This window comes from Salvelinus fontinalis, chromosome 4, assembly GCF_029448725.1.
Source record: "Salvelinus fontinalis isolate EN_2023a chromosome 4, ASM2944872v1, whole genome shotgun sequence".
Taxonomy (NCBI): Eukaryota; Metazoa; Chordata; class Actinopteri; order Salmoniformes; family Salmonidae; genus Salvelinus; species Salvelinus fontinalis.
In genome coordinates, this window is record NC_074668.1 from 70,259,937 (window position 1) to 70,276,823 (window position 16,887).

Genomic DNA, 16,887 nt, shown 5'->3' on the forward strand with positions numbered 1-16,887 from the left:
CAGGAGACAGGCCAGTACATCAGGAGACGTGAAGGAGGCCGTAGGAGGGCAACAACCGAGCAGCAGGACCGCTTCCTCCGCCTTTGTGCAAGGAGGTGCACTGCCAGAGCCCTGCAAAATGACCTCCAGCAGGCCACAAATGTGCATTTTTTTTAGGTGAGTTAGGGTCACCACTATATTTTAAGAATGTGAAATGTCAGAATAATAGTAGAGAAAGTTATTTATTTCAGCTTTTATTTCTTTCATCACATTCCCAGTGGTCAGAAGTTTACATACACTCAATTAGTATTTGGTAGCATTGCCTTTTAAATGGTTTAACTTGGGTCAAATGTTTCGGGTAACCTTCCACAAGCTTCCCACAATAAGTTGGGTGAATTTTGGCCCATTCCTCCTGACAGAGCTGGTGTAACTGAGTCAGGTTTGTAGGCCTCCTTGCTCGCACACGCTTTTTAAGTTCTGCCCACACATTTTCTATAGGATTGAGGTCAGGGCTTTGTGATGGCCACTCCAATACCTTGACTTTGTTGTCCTTAAGCCATTTTGCCACAACTTTGGAAGTATGCTTGGGGTCATTGTCCATTTGGAAGACCCATTTGCGACCAAGCTTTAACTTCCTGACTAATGTCTTGAGATGTTGCTTCAATATATCCACATAATTTTCCTACCTCATGATGCCATCTATTTTGTGAAGTGCACCAGTCCCTCCTGCAACAAAGCACCCCCACAACATGATGCTGCCACTCCCGTGCTTCACGGTTGGGATGTTGTTCTTCGGCTTGCAAGCCTTCCCCTTTATGCTCCAAACATAACGATGGTCATTATGGCCAAACAGTTACATTTTTGTTTAATCAGACCAGAGGATATTTCTCCAAAAAGTACGATCTTTGTCTCCATGTGCAGTTGCAAACTGTAGTCTGGCTTTTTTATGGCGATTTTTGAGCAGAGGCTTCTTCCTTGCTGAGCGCCCTTTCAGGTTATGTCAATATTGGAATAGTTTTACTGTGGATATAGATACTTTTGTACCTGTTTCCTCCAGCATCTTCACAAGGTCCTTCGCTGTTGTTCTGGGATTGATTTGCACTTTTCGCACCAAAGTACGTTCATCTCTAGGAGACAACGCGTCTCCTTCCTCAGCGGAAGGACGGCTGCGTGGTCCCATGGTGTTTATACTTGTGTACTATTGTTTGTACAGATGACCGTGGTACCTTCAGACGTTTGGAAATTGCTCCCAAGGATGAACCAGACTTGTGGAGGTCTACAATTTTGTTTCTGAGTTCTTGGCTGATTTCTTTTGATTTTCTCATGATGTCAAGCAAAGAGGCTCTGAGATTGAAGGTAGGCCTTGAAATACATCCACAGGTACACCTCCAATTGACTCAAATTATGTAAATTAGCCTACCAGAAGCTTCTATAGCCATGACATTATTTTCTGGAATTTTCCAAGCTGTTTAAAGGCACAGTCAACTTAGTGTATGTAAACTTCTGACCCACTAGAATTGTGATACAGTGAATTATAAATGAAATAATCTGTCTGTAAACAATTGTTGGAAAAATGACTTGTGTCATGCACAAAGTAGATGTCCTAACCGACTTGCCAAAACTATAGTTTGTTAACAAGAATTTTGTGGAGTGATTGAAAAACGAGTTTTAATGAGTCCAACTTAAGTGCAGGTACATTTCCGACTTCAACTGTATGTATGTCGTGAAGCTAATAGCAGTTACGCTATTACTGTGTAACTCCGTGTCACGAGAATTTTTATCCCAATGGTTGAACTCAGCTATCACTATAGCTTTGACCAATTCCCAGAAGTTTGTAAGACCCTGGTTAATAGAAGAATTTGACAGTCTCAGAATTCTGCAAAAGGTTAGTTCTTTATTCAGAGAGTACTCTGAAGTCAAAAAATGCAAACAGTCATTGTATAACTCTCACCCCCACCTACACACACACACACACACACACACACAGTTTATCACTTTTCTACCAGGTGGGCACTTTCTAGCCGTTCCTCTCCTCCCTAGATTAGAGGGGCCTTGGAAGGGCCCTCTTTCCTGTTGTCAGTTTTCAGAGTTTTAACAAGTCGACAGTTCAGTTGGCCTTGAATGTCTCAGCTCTACCCAGCTCATATTGCAAAATAGTAAGACAATGGTCCAGTCACACACATTATGGAAGTATTACTCTAACACATTTCATACAATTATATGAATTCAGGGTGTAATCCTTTAGTCATTACTTTAAACATATACATTCCTTTATCACTCCGGTAGGGCAACATCGGAGAAATATCTTACTTGGTAGTGTGTACCGGTGCTCAGAGAAAGGTTGATTGTCAAGTGCAATGAATTCCATTATCTTGGCTTTAATGGATTTCGCATTTGCGTTGTCTCGCTGAAATGTTACATTTACTTTTACATTTGAGTCATTTAGCAGATGCTCTTATCCAGAGCGACTTACAGTAGAGTGCATACATTTTATTACATTTTACATACAGAGACAAGGATATCCCTACCGGCCAAACCCTCCCTAACCCGGACGACGCTATGCCAATTGTGCGTCGCCCCACGGACCTCCCGGTTGCGGCCGGCTGCGACAGAGCCTGGGCGCGAACCCAGAGACTCTGGTGGCGCAGCTAGCACTGCGATGCAGTGCCCTAGACCACTGCGCCACCCGGGATGTTCTTATTCTTTCAAAAGACTTGATGACTGATCGATCCACACAGCAGACATTGTGGGCTAGGTTATGAATGCTGAGTTGCATGTGTAGCGCAAAATTTTACATGTCTTCATTACGTCATGTACCTACGTTATATAGGAATGCACATCAGCGTTAAACTAGACATCGGCCGATACCGATGTTGGCAGTTTTAGCTAATATTGTCCAATTCCGTTATGGTCACCGATATATCGTGCATCCCTACCGTAGAGCCTAGATAGCGATACTATGAATACTTTCCACATTATGATAACTGATTTTTTTTTAAAGTTGTTGGTTGCTATGGATACACTTCCTCATAATTACAGCTGAGCCTGGTCAAAGATGATTGCTTTGGCGCAGCATCTCCTTGTAGTCCAGTTAGAGGACTGTTGGGTAGTTATCAATCATGTTATTGTTCTCTGAAGTGTCCAAGAGGACCATCCATTTGTCGAACTCTTCAAGGTATCCCAGCTGCCTTGGCAACTGGCACTATTGTTTTTCAGCAACAGATTATCAAGCATTTCCAGGTGCACTGGGCAGCCATGTGATTTTTTTTTCTCTCCAAACAATACCCTTCTGTGGTATTTTATGGGTGTATCATATTCTGTCCTTAACAGTTGCACAGGGGATCAGTGAGTTAGTTCTAAATTCCTATGGCCCAGGCAGGAATCCTGGAAGAGCTCTTTAGGAGGAAGGAACCTCTGCTGGTGCTGGGCCAACAAAGCTAACTTTATTTACACCCCGCCTCAACCCACCAGGATGATGTCATTCTGCATGGGGAAGATGACTACACTACAGGATGACATGGAGGAATCACATGAGGACAAAATTCAGATGTGAAATGTTGATCTGGTCAGGAAAGCGATTATGCATTGATATTGAAGTGGACTGTTTATAGAGGTTTATACAACTTTGTAATGACATTGAGTGTTTTTGAAAGCTGAATGATGCATAGCATACCTAATACTCAAAATACTGAGTAGCATATGGTGTATGATTAGAGATTTACAATGGGTTAAGAGGAGTCTTCACCTGCTTTTAGCGGTTAGAGCGTTGGGCCAGTAACCAAGCAGTCTCTGGTTCGAATACCCAAACTAACCAGATGAAAAATCTGTTCCCTTGAGCAAGGAACTTAACCCTAATTTGTTCCAGGGGCTCTGTTTTACTATGGCTAACCCTGTAAAACAACACATTTCACTGCACCTATCTGTTGTAAGTCAACATTTTGTTGCAAAACATTTTTTTGGGGGGGGGGGTGGGGTTACTTGTTAACCAATTTAACACGATGGCAAAGTTTTAATGAATTAACCCCCATGTACAATTCTAGTCCTGAGATGTGGAAACAGTGGCATTAAAACATTTCCCTTTGTTTTTCCTGAAGAGGGTTACTGTAGCTGTTCCACTGTGTATTTCTCTAGGCTTTCAGCTGTACAACCTGTATGGAACCCAACAGGTCACATAATACCCGGCCCTGTATGCAGGCAGTTATTGGCCACTGTAGTCAGGAGAGTTGTCTGTGGACACATGGCACTGTTTTGTTTAATTACACAGTGTAGTAGAGCCTGTAAGGGAAGCCCTGGTTGGTGAGCACATCATCAGACACGGATTAAAAGGAAACAAATTGAGCCCTGATGTTTCATGCCATCCAGGGCACGTACAGAAAGCCTGCGTGAAGCACTGGTATTTTTAACCACCCCACTGATAGCTAACAGTAGGAAGGCCCTTAACCTCAACTCTGAGTACACCAAACACTGCTGCTCTCCCCACGTAGTTGGCCATATCTGACCTATGCTGGGTTTTCTGTGTGTAGAACATAGGAATTATCCCATGGTATTTTAGATATATGTAGAGGGGAGGTAAGCTGCTCTTTTTCCTTATTTACTATCCGGGAGGTAGAGTGGAGCTCTTTAAGGTCTGTGCCCTTCCTTGACAGTGGAACTGACATATGACCTGTGCTCACTGACAGGTGCTGAGGCTGGAGTGTGTGTGTGTGTGTCTACCAGTGGGGTCGTGGTCTCCATAGACACGGGCACCACTGGGGAACTGGCCAAACCTCTCCTTATAGACTGGATGGGCACTGGTGTCTCTCCTAGGCTTCGTAGGACACAGATCTTGTTCGGTGTAGGGTTCGAGAGTTTGCCCTGCTGTTTTCCCTTCCATAATATCCTATAGTTACTACTGCATGACATGTAACACTGTTTTATTACTCTGTCTCTAGGTGTAGGCCTAATATAGTTCAGCCACCATATAAATTGCTTGGTGCAGTGATTGGACCAAAGGTAAAGCAACCAGGCCACTGACTGTCTGCTTTTGTTTGGTGGAAAATAAGGAACAAGAGGGTTGCTCCAGGATTAAGGAAGTGCTCCCTTCCTGACGGGAAGTGTTTACAACTTGGTGACATTCCCTTTTGGCTGGGCAAGTCTACGCTAGCTCGACACTCTCAAACAGTCTGGGAATGTTGACTCTGCTCTCACATCTGTGTTAAAATATAACCAGGCAGGGTTAATATTTCCTCATGTTACAGCTTGAGCAAACTGGCAAGGGCTTTGTGATTGTGACATTGTACTGTGTCAATACAAAGCTGTGGTGTCATGTTCTGTTAGGGACCTCCTAGTCAGGTCAGGCTGCAGTGAAGTCCGTGTAAAGACTCCTTCCCTCTCTCCCTCTCCTGCTATGGGAGGTGGAAAGCCCCGTAGCGATGGCAGGGTGACATAAGACTCCGCCCTGCCTGCCTGCAAGTTCTATTGTCAGTCTCGGAGCTGTTGGGTTTGACATGCTGCGTTCTGTGTACACGCTCACCACACAAAGGCTATCTGAGGCCACGTCGCTTCCGACCGCAATCAAGTCATCCTCGTCACATTAAACTTCCCTGCTTTGTTTATGTACAGCTGGCTCCTGGGCCTGCCTCATTTTGTTTTCCCTACTGTCTATAAATCACACACCCAAATCAAGGTCATACTCACTGGATTCACATTGTTGTTTTTATATCAAGCCCTACTTTTCGTAGTTATGTCATTTTTGTCTCCTCTCTTTCTCTAGCATAGCAAACCACGCACTGATCACTGCACCTGCACATCTGTAAATAGCCCACCCAACTACCTTATCCCCATATTGTTATTTATTTTTGCTCTTTTGCACCCCAGTACCTCTACTTGCACATCATCTGCACATCTATCACTCAAGTGTTAATGCTAAATTGTAATTATTTTGCCACTATGGCCTATTTATTGCCTTACCTCCCTAATCTTACTACATTTGCACACACTGTATATAGATGTTTCTATTGTGTTATTGACTGTATGTTTGTTTATCCCACGTGTAACTCTGTTGTTTTTTGTCGCACTACTTGGCTTTATCTTGGCCAGGACTCAGTTGTAAATGAGAACTTGTTCTCAATTGGCCTACCTGGTTAAATAAAAAATTAAACTTTATATAAGGCTGTTTCTCCCAAACACAGCTACTGTAGGTGTGTGTGCCTCAGCCTTTTATGCATCTAGTGGACCAACAACAAGCCCATTCCTCCTCACAACTTAACCACTACTCCCTCTTCCTTAAATTCAAAGAGTCATAAATCTATTTCAGAGGGAAAGAGAGCAGAGAAAGGAAATTGGATTTTGTGAAGCGTATCCTCAAGTGTTAATCTTGAATATCTGTTGAATATGAAGAGAGCCTGAATGTGGGCCAGCCACCCTCCAGCCGAGGTCCTCAGTATGCTATAAGGGCTCTCTGGAGAGAAGGTGGGACTTGGTCCCACTTGAGTGGACAGGGAACTGAAAGAGTCAAAAAGAGACATTCTTTCATAGAAAGGGCTGATCGGCTAAAAAAGGGGATAAAATAGGGGATCATACGGGAAAGGTAGAGTACAGCAGGGATTCCTGTGAGACTAGGAGGATGGTGAAGCATTGTGCTTGGGTTTCTGGCCTGACGTTAGGTGATATTACATTCGAAGTAGAAAAGCACCTGTTCAGGCCCAGTAAGCTCAAATGAAATAAATGGTTTATAAAAATCAAGAAAAGTCTCCGCCTCAGTGAGTAGCCTGCTGCTCTGCTGTGCTGCGTGCCTCTTGGCTCGGCATTACGCAATATGTTTTGTGTCACTCAGGTTTCTAGAAGCTTGGAATGAGAATAGAAAGTGCTTTTTAAAAAACAAACAAATACAGAACAAGTTTGTGCAGCAGCTCCCTCGTAACATTTTTGAGGATCCATATGGCGTTGTCAGAGAAACGACCTGCGACCTTGAGTCTCACTTCAGGGATAAAGAGAAAATACATAAAGCTGATACTGTGGCAGACTTGCAGTGTAACATTCTTTTGTCACTAACTTTCAGTGGCAGTGGTAAAACATCCTCACAAATGTAGAATGCATTGTTCTTAATCCTGTTTTTTTCTCTCTTTCACATGCCGTGAAAGTACAGATCTTCAGTAGAAGCTAGGTCTGTGATTATCATGAGCGTATCATCCCTCCGTAGATGATCAGTAGGATTTAGTGCTCCCTTAAACCTTGTGTTGGTGTGACTGTAGTGTGGCTGTCCTTCGTGGGTGTGGGAAAACATGACTCCTTTGAGGCCTGAATAGCCCTGCCTGCTGCATAACCTAGTTCCCACTCACAAGTGTAGGAGGGGTACACTGCACACAGCTGTGTGATGTACCTCTTCTTATCTCAAGGAGAAGTGTCTAGTGCTGTTCTCTTTTCTCCCATTTATAATGCAGCTCTGATGTTTTTCTCGCTGTAACACTGACCCGTGTTACAGGGTATCCGTGTCACTGTCGTTGCGTTTTGGAAGTGTTCCCATGCAAAGTATATGACCAATGACGCACTAAACCACTTCTCCATGTGCCAAAAGAGCGGGCTTTTCCCGACTGGCGTGTGAAAAGCCACCCCACATGTGCAGCAGCCCAGAGATCTAAAGAAGCCCGTTTTATGTGGTCTGAATCTTTAAGGAGACCAAAAAAATAGGTTAACATGGGAAAGTGTGAGCTGTGCTTTGAACAACACAGATGTGTGACTGGGGGAAAGACGGAGAGACACGTGAGAATGATGGCTGAACACATTGGAGTGCAAAGAAGGGAGATGCTAGAAATGATCCCCTCGCCACAGGGAGCATGCTGGTTGAAGTAGCATGTGTTGCACTCTTTCCTAAATCCTCACTCCCTTTAAAGCAAGTCATCTATGACTGGGGAAATGCATGTTTGGGCGATGTTGGGGAGAATGGAGGTCTAAATATGTTTTCTTTTGTACCCAGTGTCACCACATGTACTAATTATCTATAATCTGAACAGCAGAATAGGGTCTTGAACGCTGAGTGTCCTTTTATCTCTAAATTGTTTCTCTACAGGTCTTCCCTAGCCATTAATATTTGTCTCTTTTTTTCAGTCCTTCCTAATCAAGCAACATGCTTTATGCTCAGAACATTCAGTTTGAGAGGGCTTTAATAAGGCTAAAAGCAAAGCTGACAAATTCATTCAGCTGCAAGAAGACAAACATGATTTCGCTTTACTTATGAGAAGTGCTCTCCTCCACTTAGCGTTGCTCTAGCTTCTATTGCTTGCGACTGATTGAAAACAATGGGCGCTCATGGAAAACATCATTTGATTAGCTAGCAGCTATCTTCCCTGGTTCTTAAGTAGGCATTCAGGGCTGCCGTTGCCACGTCCTTGTCGAGGCCCATAGAGCCACAGGCTGATTCCCAGGCCAACAACCCCTGTCTCTTAGGAGATGTCGTAATAAAGTTTCATTAACGTCAGAGCTGTATTGTGGGAAAGCTCCATCTATACAGTCTTTCCAGAGGAATATAGCCCCCAGGTGGAATCATGCTTCACAATCGGGTTCCATTGAGTCCTAACCAGATTTCCTCTCCCATCTGTGAATCATACAAGTATCTTATTGATAGTGGCTGTATTGTGTCAACAACAGAGGTTGCAATTGGTTCTGCTTTAGTAAATTGCCTTGTGGCAATGTTTGATGGCAAGCTGTTAGCTTCAGATGACTGGAACTGAGCTGAGTGCATGTATCCTGTATTTCTAGTTGAAGATAAGTTGGAGCAGTCAGAATTCAGCAATAGGCAGTGTGATGTTATCTGTTGTTCAATTTCCCTTTTTTAAATGAATATTTGTCTAAACAGCAGCGTAAACATATGCTGGGCAGCCTATTCCTCTCCCCTCCTTATCCCCCTCTCTAAGATGGTTTTCATTAGTTCTGATATCATTTTTTAAAACTTAAGAACAAAAGAGCCATGGCAGCAAAACAGAGCCCTTTGAAACGCCCTAATTCAATCGAGCAGCTAAGCCCTGAGTTGTATTAGGTTATCAGTGGCTCAAATCCCCTGTGGCGTGGAGACATAAATCACAAATGCCAGTCCCTGTTTCTCCCCTTTCCCTCCAATCCTCTTGCCCCCCCCCTTCTCTAGCACATTGACTCTTGTGGTGGCCTGGTAGGGGGATAGGTGGGAGAGGCTTCAGCCCCCAGTAGCTCTGACATCCCTCATCCTTTCTGGACCAGCTGTGACATTTGTCACATTTCTCTGTAACGTATCCACATTACATTACTGTCACCAGTCGTTCAGGTGGCTACTCAGATGGCTGGCAGGGAGGCTGGCTGTCATATTAGACATGCACGCGTGCACACACATGACTATCTGGTGCATCCAGCAGCAGTTTACTTGTATTATTATTTTTTTTGTGTGTTTATAGTTTGAGGAGTTGGATTTTGCTTATGAGATGTCAATGACGGAATGGCATATTTAACTAAATATTTTGAACGTGGGGGAAAGCTATAAATTGGTGCAGCATACTGCCAAAACCCTATCATCCTATACGATGACCACAAACTAAGACTTTAATGTTCTCCCTTTTATGGCTCCAGATGCTATATATGATAATTGCCTGTTAGATCCACTTGGTCTGCATGTGATGGTGTGGGAGAAGGAAGATTGTGTATTTTCCTGGTTCTAATGGAGGACTGCAGCCCAATTGAATTGTAATCTCAGAAGCTCACTCTGTGCTAACTGTGTGGAATGCCAAGTGGCAGGTGCCTGTAACACTCTCTCTCCTTAGCTAATGCTCACACTGATTCAAAATAGACTTCATTCCTTGAGAGCTGCAATGTATTTTTAAGCAGTGTGGGGCTATTTCTCCTACTATGACTGCCTCTATGGCTGCCTGGCTATCTAAGCAACTGCAGGTGTAAGACATGGTGAACCTGGTAGCTCAGCACGACACCCGGCTGGGAGTCATTTAAGTATGTTCTCACTGTGCTGCTGCAGTGTAGTGATATGTCCTGACTGCTTCCGGGGGGCGAGATGTCATAAGCATACAAGGTTGCTTTGTGAGGCTACTCACAGTTTACAGCTCTGCTTAGAAAAGCTCACATACAGTATAGCACTCTATATAGAAGCACTGCAGTATTGCACTCACTGTGGGTAAATTTGACTTTCATGACAAGTGTGGTGGCTTGGCTGTAGTCCTGACACACCCTGACATGCCAGCAGACAGATGGTGGGTCCCCAGGCAAGCAGGCCGCCAGGCAGGCAGGCAGGCAGGGAGGGAGGGAGGGAGGGAGGCGGGCTGGCAGAGAGGCAGGGAGGCAGGCAGGGAAGCTGGTAGGCAGGCGGTCAGGGAGGCCCCAGGAAGGCAGGTAGGGAAGCAGACAGGCAGAGCCTAGTCTCTGACGTTCCCCTCTCTCCTACTCCTCCAGCTGGGTAGCATTAGTGCAGTGTGGCAGGACCTTCACAGAGGAGGGGTAACTCCCCAAAACACTCAGACTAATTGATCCCCTCCTCCCAAATACTAGTGTTAGATGTGGCCCAAGGCAGGGGAAAGTCAACACCCAAGTAGTGTGGTAACTGCCAACTTTTACTTTCATTTGCACTGAGTTGTTTGCTTGTTTCCCCTAAATTCATTTTCTCTGAATAATGGATATGGAACTATTACATTGATGTGGAGAAATGTCAAATGGAATGTAGTTTGTCCATTCCATTGCTTTTGTAAATTTTTAAGACTGTTTCTTGGTATCTTACGCAAAAATCGCTGTCGACACATAAATTAAAATCTCTGGAATTAAAAAAAAAAAGTATGAAAATCTGGGGGGTAGCTAGTACTAAGTGATAAGGAGAGGTGGTGGGAGGCAGGACGCTGCCATCCAGAACCAGCCTCAGTATCAACCTCAGCTTCAGGCTCCAGAGGACAAGCAGAATGGCTCTCCTCTCTCCCTCAGCAGCAGCAACATTACCAGGTGCTAAAAAGAGCTTTCATTGGCTGACTGTGAAAAATGATTTAGCGAACAAGACCTGTCACAGGGCTAAATATACAGTATGTCTGGCTTGATTGCAATGTTCTTTTCAACTTCGTTTAATACATAAATCTTTTTTGGTCCCTGCTGTTTGATGACAGGACCACCCAATCCAATATAATGTCTGTGGTCACAGCAGCCATCCATCGTTAAGCTAGCTACAGCTTTGTGGCAGTACACTAACAAGGGGAAGGTGTAGAATGAGGACGTACGGTAGAACTGTCCTACTGTCAGGTATCGTGCCCTCTGAGGAGGGCACTGACATGAGTCGTTGAATATCTCCTACTTCCATATACACTGAGGTATAGTAAGTATGGGGTTGAAGGCATGCCAGTCATAAGGCATAGTTTCCCTTAATTACTAAACCAGGTTTTCTCGGCTGTGTTTACCACATGGACACACAGACAGCTCCTGGCATACACTGCTGCAGCTTAATTCACTGAGGTTCTCTCTCTTGCTCTCTCCCACATGGAATGTGTTCAGTCAGACTGGGTTGCCAGTGCTCTGGGCTGGCTGTAAGTAGACTCTCTGTTTTGGTCAAGATTACTTAGTATCTGGTTTGGGCTGTGCTACTGTTTCCAGATGGACACAGACCCAAGGTGATATATCGTGTGAAGTGGATAAATATACTCCATGTGAACATGCCATTTGTAACTGTTGAATACTTCAGGGACAGGAACATCTGTAACCTGACTGGCTGAATTTAATTAAAGTTGTGCGGGAGATGTATTATATTTGTGGTAGAAAAACAAGCCAAAAGAGTGTTTGCATTGGATGCATTTCCTCTTTTAATATCACAGAAGAAAAACAGAGGAGGAACCCATAATTACGCTGTGGCAAACTAGTCCTACTTATGTTATGTCCCGAAAACGGATGGAAAACCAGGAGGCAGGCCATCGGTGTATAATACACGGTAGCCAGTATGAAGCACATTTAAGGGTCTTTAAAAACAAAACCTGTCTAGTGACTAATCTACCAATTTTTGTGTAGATGATCTGTTGGAGCATATACAGTCGTGGCCAAAAGTTTTGAGAATTACACAAATATTAATTTCCACAAGTTTGCTGCTTCAGTGTCTTTGGATATTTTTGTCAGATGTTACTATGGAATACTGAAGTATAATTACGAGCATTTCATAAGTGTCAAAGGCTTTTATTGACAATTACATGAAGTTGATGCAAAGAGTCAATATTTGCAGTGTTGACCCTTCTTTTTTCAAGACCTCTGCAATCCGCCCTGGCATGCTGTCAATTAACTTCTGGGCCACATCCTGACTGATGGCAGCCCATTCTTGCGTAATCAATGCTTGGAGTTTGTCAGAATTTGTGGGTTTTTGTTTGTCCACCCTCGTCTTGAGGATTGACCACAAGTTCTCAATGGGATTAAGGTCTGGGGATTTTCCTGGCCATGGACCCAAAATATCAATGTTTTGTTCCCCGAGCCACTTAGTTATCACTTTTGCCTTATGGCAAGGTGCGCCATCATGCTGGAAACGGCATTGTTCGTCACCAAACTGTTCCTGGATGGTTGGGAGAAGTTGCTCTCGGAGGATGTGTTGGTGCCATTCTTTATTCATGGCTGTGTTCTTAGGCAAAATTGTGAGTGAGCCCACTCCCTTGGCTGAGAAGCAACCCCACACATGAATGGTCTCAGGATGCTTTACTGCTGGCATGACACAGGACTGATGGTAGCCCTCACCTTGTCTTCTCCGGACGAGCTTTTTTCCAGATGCCCCAAACAATCGGAAAGGGGATTCATCAGAGAAAATTACTTTACCCCAGTCCTCAGCAGTCCAATCCCTGTACCTTTTGCAGAATATCAGTCTGTCCCTGGGACTTTGCAATTAATTGCACTTCATCTGATCACTCTTCATAGCATTCTGGAGTATATGCAAATTGCCATTACAAACTGAGGCAGCAGACTTTGTGAAAATGTATATTTGTGTCATTCTCAACTTTTGGCCACGACTGTGTATGCCACCTTCCTCCTGTAAAATCATCCACTCCTCTTACCCTACGCAGCATTCACATCATCCAAGGTGAACTTTTCACTCTTTACTGCTATGCACTTTGAAAGGTTTCAGTTTTGTATATCGTGTCTTGTTCAGTGAAATCAGAAGGAGAAGGACGGTGCTTTCCCAGGTGGTGTGAAAGCCTGGAGTTGGGGAAATGCTTTAGATATGGATCGTACTGTACTGGATTCCTCAGGTTCCCCCTTAAAGTCCCCGCCTGGGAGGCTTGGCAGGTGTCCTCCCCTGTGGGCTGTATTTCTGAGAAGGGTGTGGAGGAAGGGCTGTGGTTGTTTTTAAGGACAGTTGGTTGGTTGGTGGTACAGCCATGGCATGCATTAGTCCAGTTCACCCTAGGATTGCCCAGCTCTGTCCACTAGATGACTGAAGAGCTTATGTAGGATGACACCAAACCCCTTCCTGCTAAAGTATGACTCATGGGGTGTAGTGCCAATCGACTCCTTTCCTGTGTGTGTGTGTGTGTGTGTGTACTTCACTGCATGTGTGTGATTGTCTGTGCGAATGTGTCCTGTGTGTGCTTGTCAGTGTACAGTATGCTTGTCTGCACATTTTGTGTGTGTTGTAGGTCTCCATTGAGTTGTTTCCCAGATTTTGGACCCCCCCCCCCCCCCTCCCCCCCACACTCCTCCAGTCCGTCTGTCTGCCCGCTGGGTGAACAGACTGGCACCACTATTGATTCTCTAGAGTCCCAACTGAAGATAGCCCATGTATGTTCACCTCCTGGTACTGGTAGTAGCCAGTCCAAACCCCCTCTAGTCAGCTTTTCTCTTTGGAGTCCCTGTCCAACATGGCAGAAGGAAGAGAACTTGAAATATTTACTTTATCTGGAAGAGAATTCTGTATGTGAAGGGGAACAGTTTTCTTGGGCCTCAGGAAATTGCCCTGGCCAGAGATGCTGAGACTGTGTGTGGACGGTCAATTTGATACCCTAAGAGTTGGCCGTATTTCTGGGGCTCAGGACAGGATGTCCACTTAATTGTCAGCTTCTGCAAAGCATTCTTAGTAAAGAGAGCAAGACTGCAATTAGCCATGGCTCGCTGCCAAATCCCTGTAAATCTGCAGAATTGTTTCTCTTTAAGACAGTTTTACCAGTTGTGGGCTGTCCTCTTTTTCTCCCCGCTCTTTGAAAAGCAGGCACTGTCAGAGTACCACGGTATAATTAGACGTAGCAGGGAGCATGAAGTCTAAAGAGGAGATGGTGGAACTGAGACACACGGAGAAAGATGCTGTTATTTATGTCTTTCTTTTTCTTTTCTGTCTGGGTGTTGTGACGTGTGGAGATCACATGTTCCTGCAGAGCCCAGACTGGTACTATCACTAATACTGTCACCTCCACTCCTCTCCTAAGGTTCCAGTTACATTTTCTCCTCGTCTCCTGCCTCTGCAATGGAACTCCCTGGGTTCCGGAATGTGTTGTGGTTTTAAACAGAGCAGTAAAATGTATTCTAATCTTTTCTCACCTACTCTCATTCCCTCCCTCTCTCTCTCTCTCCCTACCCCCCAGCCTATTATCCTGGATGATTATGCAGACCCGTTTGATGCGGAGCAGGACGGGGGGACCCAGGCCACCACGGAGAAGGTGACCCAGGCCAGCACAGAGAACGATGGCTACATGGAGCCCTATGAGGCCCAGAAGATGATGGCAGGTAGATCAATACTCTGTTCTCCCCTGGGCTCTTCAAACCTCGGCACATTACATTTGACATTTTAGTCATTTAGCAGACGCTCTTGTCCAGAGTGAGTAGTGAGTGCATACAATTTCGTCAGTTATCAGTTGCCACCTTCATTCGTCTTTCCAGACGTTTGGGAGATGGGACTCGTGTATCCTCCGGTCAGCCGTTGAGGACTTGTGGCTTTGTAATTGGAGCGACTGCCTGCCCGTCAGAGATCCTAGTCTACCCTAAATTTTCCCTTAACCCTGGGTGGGGGCTCTAACCGGGTGCTGTCAGCCAGAGCCAGCTGAGCCCGAGGGCAGAGGCGTCCCTCGCTGAGGTAATATGCAAGGCAGAGCAAAGCAATGCTACCTCTTACTAACTCACGCTAACTCACCTCTCTGGTTGGGTTTAGTGTGGCGTTTTAATGACTACTGCCAGACCTTATTTGTTGGTCAACTGTCTGATATCTTGGATTAGCCTCCCATTCAACCTCAGCCTCTCTGTGGAATAACAGGTTATGTCTAGTAATGCATCTTAGCCTTCATTATGTCTGCGTATGGAAGCTGCTTCTTTGTTGACAATTAATTAGTATGTCACTTGACCTTATGTCACTTGACCTTATGTTTGTTGGCTTGCCACTAATTAACTTGGTCAGATGGCCACATGGCGTGCTACATGACGGATGCGGTAGACCACAAATGATCTCTGTGGAGAGCCGGGTATCAGAAATACAATTGAAAGCAGTTGTTTTGCTCTTTAAATAGACAGAGAATACATTTTACTAGCAGATAGGTAATGTGAACACAACCTCCCCAGTTAAATACATCTTCAGAAAGACAGACCTTTAGATTTAATTTTTTCTTTGAGCTAGTCATGTTCGGTGACAACCGTACTGCTCTGAAAGAAGACATGGATTTGAGACAACAATAGTCTGCTAATGCTAGGATTCAGCAAAAACCCTACTCACCACAACTTTGTCAAAATGAACATAATTATGCAGTGTGCGAAGACAGAACAACATCAACAAAGAATATAGAAAACAAGCACAGAATTCCAAGATATTTAAAGGAGAATCTTGCGGTTAGCATATTCCCTCACTAAATGAACTTTGGACCGGTCACCTGTGGCATGTTCCATTAGGGATGTCAAGGCTCAGAAGACGGGGCGTTTATTTTATTCTATAAGAGATTAGAAGGTCCTGACCTCTCTCATGTTGGCTTCCATCTTCATCCCCCTCCCCTCAGCCGCCCTCTCTCCACAGTGTAATGGCTTTACTGTCGCCATCACTCTTCTCTTCTGATCCATACCTTGACGACAAGCTAGAACACTGACCTTTTCTCTCACTTCTGAATATTAAGGTTTAATGTCACCAGAGACATCTGATTTATGGTCTTTCCTACCCATGTGGATGAAGCTTAGAGGACCATAATAAAACAGGGTCGTAACCCTGACAGGGTTCAGCTATAAATTCCTTTTTTGTTGCATTTGAATCAGAAACCTTTTATTGCCAAACAGCAAGGTTGATAGGAATGTGGATTGCGAGCAATCACATAGTAAGACGTAATAACCTTAGCGTGAATAAACTTTACATCAGTAAATATCTGTATGAATATCCTCGGTGTATAACGGTTGTCTGTGTACATCATTAGATCTGCATAAGATTGGAGATCCTTTCAATGTACATTTTACTAGTCTACCATTTTATATTTGCTCATTCATCATGAGAAGGTATCACTTGAGTAATAAAGCTCCCTGTCTGTAAGGATCATACAGTTTTACTGACGGCCATGTCTATTTCTGCTGTGTTCAGAGACTCTGGCATATTCCTTGTAGTTTATTCTATTGATTGCCAATTCTAGTTTTGCTGTTGTGTTGACTGAGCTGTCAGGGAGCATTTGAAATGGTGCTGTTCTGTGGATTTATTCAGCCCACTTCTGCCATCCTGTTGACAACCACAGTAAACTAGCAGAGCACTGAAGGACAGATTCACGCTGATTGTTTCATCAAGCAAGTGTCAAATAGTACACTTTGATTCACACACATACACACACACACACTGGATGGCTGTATTGGCCCCATTCCTTGTATTCTGTCTATGGACAGTGTAATTATTGTGTTCCCCCTGATTGACCAATGTCCTGCCAAGGCTCTGGCACTGGCAGTGTTGAGCATATTTGTCAGGCTAGCGTTCTACAATTCTGTGGCGAGAGAGGAAGAAGGAGAGGG

At 44.4% G+C, this 16,887-nt stretch overlaps 1 protein-coding gene across 5 annotated transcripts in view; it reads left to right on the forward strand.

Annotated features, from left to right (window-relative positions):
* LOC129854300 (SH2 domain-containing adapter protein F-like) overlaps positions 1-16,887 on the forward strand; it is a 120,603-nt gene that overhangs the window by 9,898 nt on the left and 93,818 nt on the right. For all 5 annotated transcript variants that reach the window (XM_055921186.1, XM_055921189.1, XM_055921188.1 and 2 more), the window contains exon 2: positions 14,511-14,652. In XM_055921186.1, coding sequence (XP_055777161.1) covers positions 14,511-14,652 — 142 coding nt within the window. The remainder of the gene's footprint in view (positions 1-14,510; positions 14,653-16,887) is intronic.